Source organism: Selaginella moellendorffii, unplaced genomic scaffold, assembly GCF_000143415.4.
Source record: "Selaginella moellendorffii unplaced genomic scaffold, v1.0 SELMOscaffold_29, whole genome shotgun sequence".
Classification (NCBI taxonomy): domain Eukaryota; kingdom Viridiplantae; phylum Streptophyta; class Lycopodiopsida; order Selaginellales; family Selaginellaceae; genus Selaginella; species Selaginella moellendorffii.
In genome coordinates this window covers 765,071-778,875 of record NW_003314290.1, presented here as the reverse complement: position 1 = coordinate 778,875, position 13,805 = coordinate 765,071, and the positions used below count along the sequence as shown (strand labels likewise).

At 46.5% G+C, this 13,805-nt stretch overlaps 5 protein-coding genes and 1 non-coding gene across 12 annotated transcripts; 2 read left to right on the top strand and 4 right to left on the bottom strand.

Annotated features, from left to right (window-relative positions):
• Positions 1-2,734: 2,734 nt before the first annotated feature.
• On the bottom strand, positions 2,735-5,022 carry LOC9645646 (probable N-acetyltransferase HLS1). The gene is made up of 3 exons (XM_002975849.2): positions 4,525-5,022; positions 4,251-4,408; positions 2,735-4,111 (listed from the first exon to the last, which is right to left on the bottom strand). The coding sequence occupies exons 1-3, from the start codon at positions 4,687-4,689 to the stop codon at positions 3,178-3,180; spliced, it is 1,257 nt and encodes a 418-aa protein (XP_002975895.1). The 5' UTR covers positions 4,690-5,022; the 3' UTR covers positions 2,735-3,177.
• Positions 5,023-5,694: 672 nt separating this feature from the next.
• On the bottom strand, positions 5,695-6,421 carry LOC9646170 (cytochrome b5). The gene is made up of 3 exons (XM_002975848.2): positions 6,290-6,421; positions 6,162-6,228; positions 5,695-6,097 (listed from the first exon to the last, which is right to left on the bottom strand). Exons 1-3 carry the CDS (start codon positions 6,362-6,364, stop codon positions 5,793-5,795), a joined length of 447 nt encoding a protein of 148 aa, XP_002975894.2. The 5' UTR covers positions 6,365-6,421; the 3' UTR covers positions 5,695-5,792.
• On the top strand, positions 6,422-7,526 carry LOC9645645. Of its 3 annotated transcripts, none has more exons than XM_024681034.1 (7): positions 6,422-6,550; positions 6,604-6,724; positions 6,786-6,823; positions 6,879-6,989; positions 7,049-7,141; positions 7,190-7,305; positions 7,355-7,526. In XM_024681034.1, exons 1-7 carry the CDS (start codon positions 6,441-6,443, stop codon positions 7,462-7,464), a joined length of 699 nt encoding a protein of 232 aa, XP_024536802.1. In that variant the 5' UTR covers positions 6,422-6,440; the 3' UTR covers positions 7,465-7,526. The 3 variants fall into 3 exon arrangements, with proteins under 3 accessions (XP_024536802.1, XP_024536803.1, XP_024536801.1); XM_024681035.1 differs by having other exon boundaries at positions 7,195-7,305; positions 7,355-7,502; XM_024681033.1 differs by having other exon boundaries at positions 7,190-7,502.
• Positions 7,527-7,567: 41 nt separating this feature from the next.
• Positions 7,568-7,639, bottom strand: TRNAC-GCA. Its single transcript has one exon. It is a non-coding gene; the product is annotated as a tRNA-Cys (tRNA).
• Positions 7,640-7,657: 18 nt separating this feature from the next.
• On the bottom strand, positions 7,658-9,555 carry LOC9646169 (germin-like protein subfamily T member 2). Of its 5 annotated transcripts, none has more exons than XM_024681030.1 (6): positions 9,322-9,555; positions 9,186-9,273; positions 9,004-9,114; positions 8,631-8,947; positions 8,510-8,581; positions 7,658-8,352 (listed from the first exon to the last, which is right to left on the bottom strand). In XM_024681030.1, exons 4-6 carry the CDS (start codon positions 8,711-8,713, stop codon positions 7,704-7,706), a joined length of 804 nt encoding a protein of 267 aa, XP_024536798.1. In that variant the 5' UTR covers positions 8,714-8,947; positions 9,004-9,114; positions 9,186-9,273; positions 9,322-9,555; the 3' UTR covers positions 7,658-7,703. The 5 variants fall into 5 exon arrangements, with proteins under 5 accessions (XP_024536798.1, XP_024536799.1, XP_024536797.1 ...); XM_024681031.1 differs by having other exon boundaries at positions 9,004-9,084; XM_024681029.1 differs by having other exon boundaries at positions 9,191-9,273.
• A 124-nt stretch (positions 9,556-9,679) lies between these two features.
• Positions 9,680-11,503, top strand: LOC9646168 (GPN-loop GTPase QQT1). The gene is made up of 10 exons (XM_024681131.1): positions 9,680-9,785; positions 9,842-9,886; positions 9,939-10,018; positions 10,072-10,146; positions 10,199-10,302; positions 10,386-10,542; positions 10,613-10,700; positions 10,751-10,823; positions 10,884-11,014; positions 11,088-11,503. Exons 1-10 carry the CDS (start codon positions 9,694-9,696, stop codon positions 11,125-11,127), a joined length of 885 nt encoding a protein of 294 aa, XP_024536899.1. The 5' UTR covers positions 9,680-9,693; the 3' UTR covers positions 11,128-11,503.
• Positions 11,504-13,805: the final 2,302 nt, after the last annotated feature.

Sequence of the window (13,805 nt, the reverse complement as noted above, 5' to 3'; positions counted from 1 at the left end):
TTCCGTTTTGCTACTTTAAAAACAGAATTAATTAAGTGATATGATGGCGAATATTCTAATTCTCCATTTGGGCGGTACAGAACTGTAACGGCGCCAACCAAAACACAATGATAGCGTGCAGCGCGTCGTAATCATTATCCAAGCCGTGCGGTACGGTGACGTGGCTGTCGCCAATTTGAAGGTACGTCTACTATGTACGCTTTTTGGCTTTTGAAAAAAATTGAATTTAAAATTTTGAAGCTGCAGTACCGCGAATGCAGGGGAAGTGGAACAAGCCAAAAAAATTTTACAGGCAGCTGAAAAAGGGAGCAGTGCTTCCTCTGTTTTTTATTGTCGCTCTGCGAGCTTCTGCTCGCATAAAGTTTCCGGTGGCAATGGTGACACTTGGGTTGATCTCATTCTCCTTTTTTTTTTACCAAAAAGAGAGGAAACCAAATGAAATCAAACGCGAACTAAGTGTGTGTGTGTGTGTGTGCGTGCGTGTGACTTTGTGTGGTGGGAGCGAGTGATGGCAATGTGTGGAGATTGAAAGCCACATCTGTGGCGATGGTTTTACAAAGCACAGAGAAATTGCGCAATCTCTGTGCGCGGTAGGGTAGCAAACATCAGGCAAAGCTTACAAATCTCTCTTTACTCGCAGCGCAGGCTGGGGGAATTGCCAGAGAGATTTTCACGAGTTGAGAGAGAGCCAAATTGCGGGAAAGCGACCCGCGTCAAAGCTAGCTTCAACCGTTTGCTATCTCTCTTCCATCCGGAAAACTTTACCCTCTTTCGTCTCGCCGAGAGAGAGAGAGAGAGCGAGCAAGTCAATTTCCATCAATCAAAATCCATCCATCTCGGGCCATCGGAGCCGATTTTTTCCGCGCTCGCCTTCAATTCAACCATCAACAGCAACAACCCTGCCACTCCAATCCTTCCTCCCTTTCTCTGATTTCCCTCATACTTTTCTTCCACCTCTCATTAAAAACTATCCGGAGGAGTACTTAATCCAGAGCTTCCACTTCCTCTTTTTGCAGGGAGAAAGAGAGAGAGAGAGAAAGAGAAAGAGAGAACGATCGATCGAAAGAGAAAGAGCTATTAAACGCCGCCAAAGGTTTAGTGTCACTGCTGCACATATGGGTAACAAACAAGTGGTGATGGACTGGTGGCGAGCTTTGTGTTTATGGGAAAGCTCTGTGTGGAACCATCCACGGACACATCATGTTCCTTCCAGGCCTGAGATCCATTTCTTTTTCTCCTTGAGCGCGGTTTAGCTGTTTGATCCAATCCAACTCAATCCATCCCCATCGGTCGACACATCATGTTACACCCGCTCTATCTTATTGAGTTCCAATTTGTCCTGATCTGCGCGGGAGAAGTTTCGTAAAACTTTTCATATTAGTTCTTCCTCAACACCGCCATTTTCATACTCGATCGCTGTCCGGTTGCGAGGGATCGATTGCATCAATGACACAAAGCGATGTTGAGAGAATTGGAGAATGGCTGCTAGTAAAGCTAGAACCGAGCCGACTGTTTTTATTGTTTTGATTCTTTGTCTATGATCCAGTCCTCCTCCAGCTAGCTTGCTCGTGCTCTGGCCTTTATAATACCATTGTGTAACGTGCGCATCTCGCGTTGTGCATGCTTGCTTATTGCTTGGATTGCTTGGATTGCTTTCTTTCTCGCTTGCTTTCAATTCCCATCCCCTTTGTGCTTTCCATGCTTTTGTGGTTACGGCGATTGGCGAGGCTCCCACGCCACCTTTCCACAACAAAACCATGATCGCTCCTTGATCCATCCATTTGCATTGCCCATTCCAATCAATCAATCAATCAATGCCAGCCAGCCAAGGAACACATAGACGACCAAGACGAGACGAGCGGAGAAAGAGAAAGAAGATTCCCCGGCGAGCGCGAGCTGGGGCGGGAATCTACACTGGAATAACCCCGTGCATGCGAGTCTCAATTACGATATGCCCGACTTGGGCATGGGCATAGCGAGTGGGGTCGGCCGTCGGCATGCAGAGAATCTACCAGCAAAAGGATAGATAGATTCGCACGTACGGAATCACTTTGCCGCGGAAGTACAGCATCCCCGCCAAAGTTCTCTTCCAAGGACAAGAACAGACATAGAACAAACAAAGAGATAAAAGAAGAAAGAAAAAAATCTTTCCGGGTCATCGATCATGATATGCTCTTCTTCAAGAACAATGTTTGGAAGCCAAACTTTGGTGGCGTGCACGCCCCACCCTCCGTACAGTCCCCCTATGTTTTATACAATAGCTCTACTACAAGTGGGATTGATTCATCGCGCAACCAAGCATTGTCTATTTAGACAATGCAGGATCCAAAGAGGCTTGGCCGCGGACACACACCATCAACTTAGCATAAGAAACACAATGCCCGGTTTTTAAAGTCTTGTAAATCGCGGTGGAGTGTCTGTCGATCTTATGCCGAGCAGCACGGGTCCAGTCGAGCCATACACCGACAAGCCCAGCAACAGCAACAAAAGAGCCACTGCCATTGCCCTCTACTCAAATCCAAAGAAGAAACAAAGAATTCGCCCCCCAAGGACAAAAACACACACATAACACAAAAAGAGAGGAAACACAACAGTGTTGTGTGTGTTTGTGTGTGTATTTTTTGGAGCTCCCCAGTCTCTGTCTGTCAATCTACCTATACAACAGAGGCTGGCTGGGCCAAAATAAACAAATAACAGGAAAATCGAATAAAAATTTGCAGAGAAGGAGCCAAACTTTGCATATCTCAGAGACACACCAATGGGATGCCAACTTTTTATGAATGCTATAGGCTACAATATCTATATTTCCTCATCACAGTACCACCACACCGTCAACTTTTACTAATCATGCGAATAAAACAACCACCAAACCAACAGCTTTTGCTTTGTTTTTCGCTCGTCACACTTTTGGTGTTCTTCCTTTCCTGGCAGAGTGAAATGCTTGAATCATACGTAGCGGATTCGCGTTGATTGGTCTGGAGCTATAGATCTTCCACGAATCTCTTGCGATCGAGCGGAACGGGCCAACGAGAAAGAATTGTAGTGCCCGCGATCGCAGGCAGTGAGATCGATCCATCAGACAAAGTCGTTCCGCCAAAACCGCGTTCGTGTGGATCGATTGCGCGTGAGTGAGAGAGTGATGGTGATCCTGGAGTTTGTCAGCACTTGCTATAGGCCTTAGAAGTCCCTGGGATCCACGAAAACAGAGGAGCCCATGGGCAAATCCATCCAATTCTCGCCCGAATCGGGCGTGGCAGTGACGGTGGCGCCGGTGTTCTTGATCCCCACCAAGTCCTTGACACACCACAGATCGTCCATGGTGGACAAGCTCTTCCAATGCGGCACCGATCCGAGCAGAGGGTCCGCCGCCCCCATCTCCGCCGCCACCACCGCGCAGCCATTCCGCCGCGCCACATTCCTCGCGTTCTTGCACAGCGCCGCCACCAGCTCGCCCGATCGCGCGCCGCCGCCCGCGATCCCGAAGAGGAAGTGGATCCCAAACGGCTGGAATACGTCCGGGAAGGAGGAGATTCGCAGCCACGGCAGCGCGCGATCCAGCGCCCGCGACGCCGCCGCCGCCGCGCGGATCCGCCACGGCGCGCCGCTCACCTCCAGCGTGAAGATCTCGTTCGTCTTCCACACGCTCACCACCGCCCACGAGCTAAACACCCCCTCGAGCAGCTTCTTCACGGAGACTTGGCGGCGGGGGTGGCGGCGGTCCAGCGGCGCCGCCATGCCCGAGCTCGGCGTTGATTCGGCCTTGAGCGTGGCGAGCCAGGTCCCCGCGCAGCAGCGGGCGTTGCCCACGATGGAATCGATGTCCGCGGCGGGGAAGAAATCGGTGGCGCCGCTGTAGCAGCGGTAGATCTCGGCGGCGTCGGCGGGTGCCAGGCGCGTGAGGCGGATGTGGGAGGGAATCGATTCCCAGTGCTGGAACACGGGGTGGACGAGGATGCTGGGGCTGCGCACCGGGCGGAATTGGAGCTTGCCCACGAACAGCCCCGACGACGCGACGTTGCTCTTCTCGGTCATCATGTAGGCGTAGGCGGCACCCTTGTCGCGGCACCACTGCTCGATCCTCCTCGCCAGCGCCAGGCCGATCCCTTTCCTCCTGTAACCAGCGATCAGTCATCGTCAGAGAAAATCGCCAAGAAACAAGGAAGCGAGAGAAGAATCTCGTCTTGTCAAGGGACAATCACGAACAAGGGAGAGGAAGCGATGGAGGGGAATTTCTCTCGATCGATCGATACCTGTGGAGCGGCGACACCCGGAGGCCGAGAATGTAGGCGCAGCGAGCGCGAACGGCCGATTCCTTGCCGCTGCCATCGCTCAGCCGCTTCCTGCCGCACACCATCTCTTTGATCCCCGCCCGGATCACTCCCACAATCTCCTCGCCAATCTCGGCGACCTGGAAATCAAGAACATCAAGAAACCATCCATGGCGGCCGAGAAAAAGGGAATGGAAGCCCGATCGATCGATCGGGCGAGGAGGAGGGAATTGGAATTGGAGGAGGGATTCCCTACCAGCATTGTGTAGAGCGCGAAATGCCGCACCCTCCCCAGCGGATCGCCCATGGAATCCGCGAAGAGCGACATGGAGCCGCTCGGCCCGGCGTCGCACAGCCGCTCTAGCTCCTCCACTCGCCTCGCGTCGCCCGAAGGATCATACTTCCTCACGCGCAGCTCCATCTCTCCCTCTCCCTTCCAAGAAAGAAACAATCCAAAGATTACTCCACCACGATTCCCTCTCCCCTCTCTCTCGCGGGAGATATCCTCGCAAAAAAGGAGTGGCTCGCTCGTATCGATGTCGCGAAAATCCTCTCGACGCTAGAAAAGATCGCTTGGAGCTCTCTGTTGGAGAGAACAAGTGCGTGGCGCTGGCCACGCTATATAGCAACGCGGGACAGCAAAAGAACAAACAAGCCACGCTAAAAAAAATAAAATAAAATTAAAAACCATGACCAACACAGCACAAAGCAAGAAGAAGCAAGCCAAGCCAAACCAAAGACTGGCGATGGACGGGCATTTTTTCGGTACTGCAAACCAAAGGACTGATTCATTGCACTGTATGCAGCAAATGCCCGCTGAAGGCATCTGCGGCGCGCGGGGATTGGACAGCAACTCGCCCGTGGCGCAGGCCACACGTCTTCAAACACATGGAGAATTTTAGGGCTCTCGCCTCTGCGTGTGTGGTTTTTCTCCCCATGAATGTGGGGATATGATATGATACCGGGCGGCATCTGGGGGCGGGCAAGTGCGCGTTGCGGGTGGAGCGATTCGAACGCATGACATGGCCGCGTTTTTTCCTTTTCCGTGCCCTAGAACAACGTACGGACGGCGGAAATTTTCCCCCCGCCTTGCCGAGCATCAAGGGGGCGGGAACAATGATTTGTGTTCGTTGCTTTTGTTCCTCTGGAACGAGCAAGCAAGCAAAATGCCGTGGGGAAGGATTGCTTTTGTGTCTTGGTGGTAGCAACGAAAAAAAAAAAGGCTAGCCTAAGCTCATACCTATATACTCGCTATCTATCTATCTGTCTATCTATTTATCAAGAAGGTACTACTCTGGAATTTTCTTAGGGATAATCAAGCCATGCGTCCGTACACTTTTTCGCGCCAATGAGAACTTTGACCCGGGTTTGACTCATGTGAAGTGGCGCAGCGTTAGCGTCGTAGGCTAATTTCCAACAGGTCGCAGGATCGACTCTGATAATCGTATTATTTCTTGCTAACAGAACCATGCAGGTTAACACTAATGAATTCGTATATTCGTTTGCGAGGAAATATTCGCCCCTTCACGAGCTTGGGTCCTCGGGGTTCTTCTTCTTGCCGAAGAACTGGAGCGCGAATGCCAAGCACAGCAGCAGCAGCGGCACCACGTACTTTAGGAACACGCTCGGCCGATCCGCCGGATCAATCGCGAGAGGGCGCATCACGGGCTCCTCCTCTTCCTCCTCCTCCTCCACCGCGGATCGCTTCGCGGGCATGGAATCCTTGTCGCCGGCGTAGCCCTCCACGAATCCCACCAGGAATTGCTCCATTTGCTCCTTGGCACTGTCGCTGTGCCCGACCTCCTCGAAATCCTGACTCGCGTCTTTGCCTGTGAGGAAGGAGATGAAACATCGATCGAATTTGGGAGATTTTGTGGAGAAATCCGCGGTTACCTGCGACGGCCAGCAAGGCATCCTCGCCTCCGGGATGATCCACCAGGAAATTCGTCACGTCATACACCTATGGACGCCATAGCTAAGCTCAGCACTCTTTTCTTCTTGGGTGATTAGCAGCTAATTACCTTGCCATTTATGATGAACCAGCAGTCGGTCGCGGATTTGTGCTTGGCGACCTCTGCCGCGCTGAGATCGCCCATGAATCCAATCGCGAAAAAAAAATGGATCTGTAAACCCTTAGCATTTTAGCATTTTATTTCCACCCTTTTAGGGTTTATGGGCGCGCTACTACACAAGTTCTTTCTGGATCGTGGTCGCGCGATCGCTCCGGATAAAAATGCCAGCGATGGTGTAGATTCGGTGCTTCTCACGGGGCCATCCTGCTCGTAAGATAGATGTCGCTCTTGCGATCGCCTTCATTTTCTCTCTTTTTTTCTAGAGGAAAAACGACGCTGCTCTTTCACTTCGCGATCAATCTCGTCTCCGAGCAGGGATTGTCCAACGTTGTGATCATTTGCAAGCGCAGTAGCATGGAGAATGATCCTCCATCTTTACCAGAGGCATGGCATTCTTTCTCTCGCTTTCCTTCTCTTTGAATGAATGTGAGATTCTATCAAGCAGGACTTGGACACCCAGCACTTGCGGAGGATTTCGTTCAAGTGAGAGCTCTATATCGATCGATCGATCGATCCAAAATTCCATCTGTGTATATAGGTACGTGAGCGACGACGAAGATCTGGACAAGTACTTTGCCGCGTTCCATCTCGCAAATCCATTGCCGCAAGCAGTGATCATCGACAGCTTCTCGGAGTTCTTCGAGGACTGGTAAGCTTGCGCCGAAATTCCTTCCTCTCGCTCGAAAACTTTGTCTCTCTCTCACGCAGGATTTACGAAGACGATGGAGGCGATGGACAGCCTCTGGAAGTTGCCATGGTCGACTCCCTCGCACTTTGCCTGGACGCAATGGAACACGCAAGGTATAGCTCTTAAATCTCTTCTCCAGTTTATAACCTCAAGCTTTGTAGCAAAGAATCTCCATCGGAGCAGGGTTGCAAGCTTGTGATCTCGGATTTATCAGACGAAGCTGCGAGCTACATGTACATCTACAAGAAATACCTCTCTCGAGTCTTTGTCATCAAAAGTAAGCTCAAGCTTCGTTGTTCTACGATCTTCCGTTCGCCAAATTGCAGGGGTAGACTCCTCAAAGTTTTTCTTGTCCGAGGAGTGCAAAGAAAATGCTGGCTACGCTCGCTACACATTTAACGGCGGACCAGTTCAACTTGATGAACTAGTCGTTTGATCCAAAAGTCCAAAATCTTAGAAATCGAAGTTTGGAAATAAGCTTTACAAGTTTCTCACAAACTTTAATTTTTTTAATTAAAAAGAAAAGCGTTAAAGAGAGGAGGAGGAAGCCAGAATTGAACTAGCGACCCATCGGACTGCAGCCGATTGCTCTACCGCTGAGCTATACCTCCATTACTGTAAATCATAACTAATCACTACAATAATAAATTTGTACGTTATAGGAAGGGAAAGAATTCAGAATTTGGAACGAACACGAGCGATCGTTTCCTTGTCGAGAAAAAACGTTTTTTGCAGCACCTCGTCTGGAACTTGGGGCCCAAACATGGACCTCGCGATGAACTGGATCCCCGGAAACTGGGAGTTGAGCGTGACAATGAGCTTGGCACGCGATCCCCCGGTGCTCATTTGCCAGTGGAGGAGACCCCTGGGGACGATCATCACCTCTCCTCTGCGGATCACTTTAGCGAACAGCCTGCCGGTGGAGCTCACCACCGCCGCGTAGACACTGCCCCTCTCTACGTAGACGAGCTCCGAGGCGCGGGGGTGGACGTGAGGGACGATGATCCCTCCCACATCGATGTCGAGCCTGGCCACGGAGAGGCCCAGAGTGTTGAGGCCCGGGAAGCGCTGGACTGTTCCAAAGATTGCGCCAGCGCGGTCGATGCTGCTAATGTTGGCCGACGGCACCAGGCCGGAGTAGACAAAGTCGTCCACGGTGACGAGCGCCGGGTTCTTGCAAGGAAAGCCGGTGATGTTGATGCCGGCGGTGAGGTCCGCGATGCAGAAGTCCTGGAGAGGATCCGGGTCGGATGATACCACTGACAGAAACACGACTGTCACGATCGCGAACGAAAGCAGTACTGGAGTTCCCAACGAATGCATCCTGAAAGAATCCATCCTGGATGTAAGACCAGAGACGAGTGTTAGCGTGAGTGAAAAGAATTGATGAGCTGCGTAAGAGCTGCGCAAGAACTTTGAAAGCACCTGAAAATCGTGAGCGAACACTCTCCAGGACATCATAAATACCACTGCAACCGTACCAAAGCTTTGGTTCAGTGCGTTCCCTGGCTGTCATTCCACCACAGTGGGGCGCAGCAAAGCTTATAGAGAATCTGCGAGCAACAGAAAAAGTGAACAGGATGATTTAGTTCAAGAGGTTACCTCACGACAATTGACAATTTGACACGATCGATCGAGACAAATTTATCCTGTAGGTCGATCGAATGTTTTAACAGGAAAACCATGAAGACAATAAACACAGTGGAGCATAACTTCCCAAAGTGGTCACACTGTGGAAAGGATGCTGGGTCAGGGAAAAAGACATATATCACGCAGCTCTAGCTCCATGGGACTGGACAGGATCGAAACTTTGGGTTGCTCTAGATTCTATCACTTCCCTGAGTCGTCTAAGTTGCTCCTCCTGCCGTGTTCGTTGTTGCTCCTTGAGCGCCTCTCGCCTGCGATCTAAGAACTCCATCCTGTGGAAAGAAAGAAAAAACCATCACTCTCACCAACAAAGGATCGCCCAACTCACTCTTTGGCTAGTCCCACGCGGAAGAATGCCTTCCTTGTCTCTGTCACCATATCCACGCCGGAATCACTGCGATCCTCGCTTCTGGAAGACGTGTAAGGGTCATTTACTCTTCTACTGACACGAAAATGGAAATAGAAGATTCCATCAAGCCAAGACTCAAGAGAACAACAAAACGCACAAACCTTACCGCGATTCTCCAGAGGACGACGCTGAATCGCCGCAAAGTGGAGCCTCTCGAGTGGCATTCTTGTATTGCCTCACGCAGCGAGCCTGGAAATATGGTCAACAGTGTTGAGATCCAAGAGAGGGGAAAGAAACCTGCTGAGAAATGTCGATCCCGGCGAGGCAAAGCGGCAGCCCCGACCCTAGCGTCATCCCTGATCAAGATCGAATGCGATCGCCCCGCTGCAGCTGCGGAAGATCGGGAATGCACACCCGGAGAAGGCGATGGAGCTCCCACGGCCGCGATCGCGATGGCCGATCGGTGACGCTATGTCCTCGCCAAACCCTGATCTAAAGAGAAATTGGGAAGAACAACGGTGTTTTTTTTTCCTTCTCCCGCCGTTGTATTGTCTGACAAATCCTGACCGTCCAATCCGTCGCCTAGTAATATTCCGTAATTAAATACTGCGCTTATCCTAGCCGTCCACATCAACAAAGAGCCCTAAATATTTTTCTAGGGTTTATGCGATGGTGTTTGGGCAAATCGTCATAGGCCCGCCCGGATCCGGGAAGACGACTTACTGCAATGGTCTCCAGCAATTCCTCGGTCTCATTGGGAGGTAAGCGTCGCGCGATCGCGAATGCGGGGGTTTCTTATAGCGAAGTTTTGTGTCAGGAAAACCGCAGTGATCAATCTCGATCCGGCCAATGACTGGCTACCGTAAGTTTGCGCTAGAATGTGAGCAAAGAGTGATGGAATTGTTTTTTCAAAGGTATGAGTGTGCTGTAAACATTGCGGAGCTCGTGAGGCTGGAAGATGTAATGAATCAATACAACTTGGGGCCAAATGGAGGTGAGAGTTTGCTTTGGACTTGGTTTCTAGCTTATTTTCTGGAGTTTTTGCAGGTCTAATCTACTGCATGGATTACTTGATGATGAATATAGACTGGCTCAAGAACAAGCTCAAGCCTTTAGAAAAAGGTACTGCTTTCGCTCAAATGCTGGTTTCGTTCATGCTTGCCTTTTGGCTTAGATCACTACTTTCTCTTTGATTTTCCCGGTCAAGTCGAGCTCTTCACACTACACAGCAACGCCAAGAAAGTAATCGACGAGATGACAACCAAGTGGGACTATCGGGTGAGCTACTTTTATTTCTAGATTTTCCATTGATACTCCGATTTTTAGTTCTTATATCGCTGAAATTCGCAGCTTGTGTGCAGTTGGCCGCTGTCCACCTTGTTGACGCTCACTTGTGCAGCGATCCTGGGAAGTTTATTTCGGCGTCACTTTTATCACTAAACACAATGATGCACCTGGAGCTTCCGCATGTAAACGTCCTCTCGAAGATCGATCTTATCGAACAATATGGCAAACTTGGTGAGATCTTCGCTCGTTATTGCTATTTATCGATTTTGAGACGCGTCTCATTCGTGCGAGACGTCTGCAGCGTACAATTTGGAGTTTTACACAGACCTTCAAGACTTGAGCTACTTGGTGGATCATTTGGATCAAAATCCCCGCATGGCTAAGTACAGGTAACGCTTCTATTGACCTTGCTTTCGAACTTTGAAGAACATACTCGCAGGAAACTAACCGAGGGTCTCTGTGAGCTTGTGGGCGATTACTCGCTGGTCAGCTTTACAACACTGAACATCCAGGTGAGTTTCTCAACCTCGTTTGCCTCTTGAATGTAGGAGCAAGAGATTTTTTTTTTACAGGACAAAGAGAGTGTGGCTGATCTCATGAAACTAGTCGACAAATGCAATGGCTACATCTTTTCAGGAATCGAAGGAAACATGAGAGAGTTCAGCAAAATTGCTGCTGGGCCTCTTAACTGGGACTACTACAGATATCCTTTTTTCCTATCAATCTGTTTCTATCGTTTCTTTGTTTCTAGTCCCTCCTTGATCACTGGCAGATACAAATGCTGCTGTTCAAGAAAAGTACATGGACGACAGTTAACCGTGTGGTATATTGGCCTACTTGTGCTGCGTCTGGACTCATTCTGAAAAACAAAAACGGGATGCTTACTCTGGCGGCTACACTTGCGAGTCATGGCTCGCTCGCACGGGTGGAGACTACCTACTGATGCAGCCAGCTTATCTAAATATGATTTGGGAAAGGCCAACCACCGCCCGCTCCAAAAATTCCACAGGCTTGAGTTTTCTTGATGGCAGTAGAGGGATGGTCTGTACTTTTTGGCACTCCACGTGGCGATGATGTGGATGCTGCATGGAAGGTGCAAGGGTAGCTGAAATCTTAAATAGTGGAAGCAATAAGGGAATCTTGTGTTTGAGATGAAATGCAATGATAGACAACCATGAACACTGGCTCTAAATCATAAAGAGAATTTTTTCTAAAGTGAGGAATTTTTGTGTAGGTTGCAATCTGGATCTTCCTGTTGCCGAATTTATGGTTCTGTGAGTCTTAAGTCTAGTATGTTTGAACCCATTTAGTGAGAGAAAATTTAGCGACTATTCCACTTCCGGTCTAAGATGAGGTAAACCGCCGGAGTTTCTGCTCATGAATGGGTGTTCGTTGCCCCTTAAACAACACACTAACAGGGAGATCTTCAAAGCTTGTAGTAGGCTTATGTACTTCAAGAACTATGGAGCTGTTTGCATTTGCATGATAACTTATCAGCAAATAACAGAAGTTGATAAGTAAGGGATATTGCAAAGATGTTTGTGCTGTTCTTCCCGGTAAATTTTGCAGTTGCCAGTGATTTCCAATTGGCCATTCAGGTGTTTTATCGTCAAGCCTCATCAAGAACATTGTTGTGAGACATCAAGCTCCAGTTCTTGTGCTCTAGATTTTCTACATGGGCATCTATGAGTCCTGATCATTTTAACAAGTGTCACTATTTTTTACAAAGTGTGTTAAATATATGTGCCATCAAGAAAAAACATTTTCTTCACACCCAAAGTGGCATCTCATCTTGTCCAAAATTGATTACTCTAGAAGAAAGAGAATAAGAAATGAAGAAACACTGATTGTAAACCACTTCTATGTTTATGTCATGTTTTATGGCATTGTACAAGCTTAGTGCTATTTATTTATTCTACCATCATTTCATAATCACAATAATTTGTTTCATGTTGCAAATAGCAACGTACTATTTATTAATATATTTAATAATCCTTAATTTTATAAAATTAATTAATAAAAATGTTTATAAAAGTTTGAAAATTATAAATATGCTTATAAATTATAAATACAAGATTAATAAATAAATAATAGATTATCTAAGAATATTCTAGATATATCCACTACCACCCCTACATTTTTGCTTAAGAAAACTAAAACCATTTAATATACACTACAACCTAAGACCTCTTTTTTCTTTAACCTTATAGTCAAAACAATTTCAGCAATAAATAATTGTTTTTAGTGAAGATTACAATTTAACTTTTTGGTATATCCTTAAATCCCTTATGATTTATATATAAAAAACTAGCAGTAGATAAAGATAAACGAAAAATGTGTCCATTTCTTTTGATGTTAATCATTTCTATTTTACTTAATACATGTATTTCAGTTGAGATTATTCGTGAAGATGAACAAGTAAATCCTATTCCCCATAATGTGAGAAGTTTAATACTTTCTTATATAATCAGAACTATAGAAATGGTTGGAGATAATACTCCTTATTACCCAGGGTTTGAACGCAAATTTGTTGATATTACTGCTGGAATTACTATAATTATAACATCTTTTAATCGTCAAGTTCCTTGGTATTACATACCAATGTGCAGTTTATTCCCCAGTTATGGTACTCCTAAGCCAGGTTTATCATTAAGATATATCCTTCAAAGAATATATAGAAACTTTATATTAAATGATAGTGAAATTTTAAAATGGGCTTTAACTGAATATATTGTTGGTAGATTCAGCATAATGTATGTATATGAGAAACCAAGTTCAGATAATTTAAATGTATTTTATAGAAACTATAAAAGATATGAACCAGATTTTTATAAAAACTATAGTCTTTTAAATATTTATCCTAAACTTTATATAAATGATGAAAATGAAAATGGTGATTGTAAATGGCGAAAAACTTGTATTAGAAGCTCAAAAGATACTTCTCATTTTTCTAATTTAAAAGGAGGGGATTTTCTTATATCTCCAAATCTGAAATTTATGCTATATATGCAACTAGATTGTAACTTAATATTTTTTGAAGGAAAAACTATTTTATGGTCTACAAATACACAAAACAAAGGAAAAAATTGCTTTCTTAGAATTCAAATAGATGGAAATCTTGTTCTTTATGATGGTAATTTAAAAGCTTTATGGTCAAATAATTATTATAAAAGAAGTTTTCAACCTATGGCTGTATGTGTTGAAAATGAAGGTTTTATTGCATCTTGTAATATTGAAAAGTTTAATTGTATTTGGAAAATTCCAAATTAAATAATAAATAAATTTATTTCTCTGCAGAAATTATGAAGCTAAATTTCAAGTTTTTCTGTTTTTCAGTTTCTAATGAAATAATAAAATATTAAATAATAGTTTCTTTATTTTTCAGAGAAATATCAATATTATTTTGGTATTAATAGACTACTAATGTTATAACCATATATGAGAGCTAGGAACAAATTACATTGGTAAAACCTCCTTTAGAAATAGAAATCATC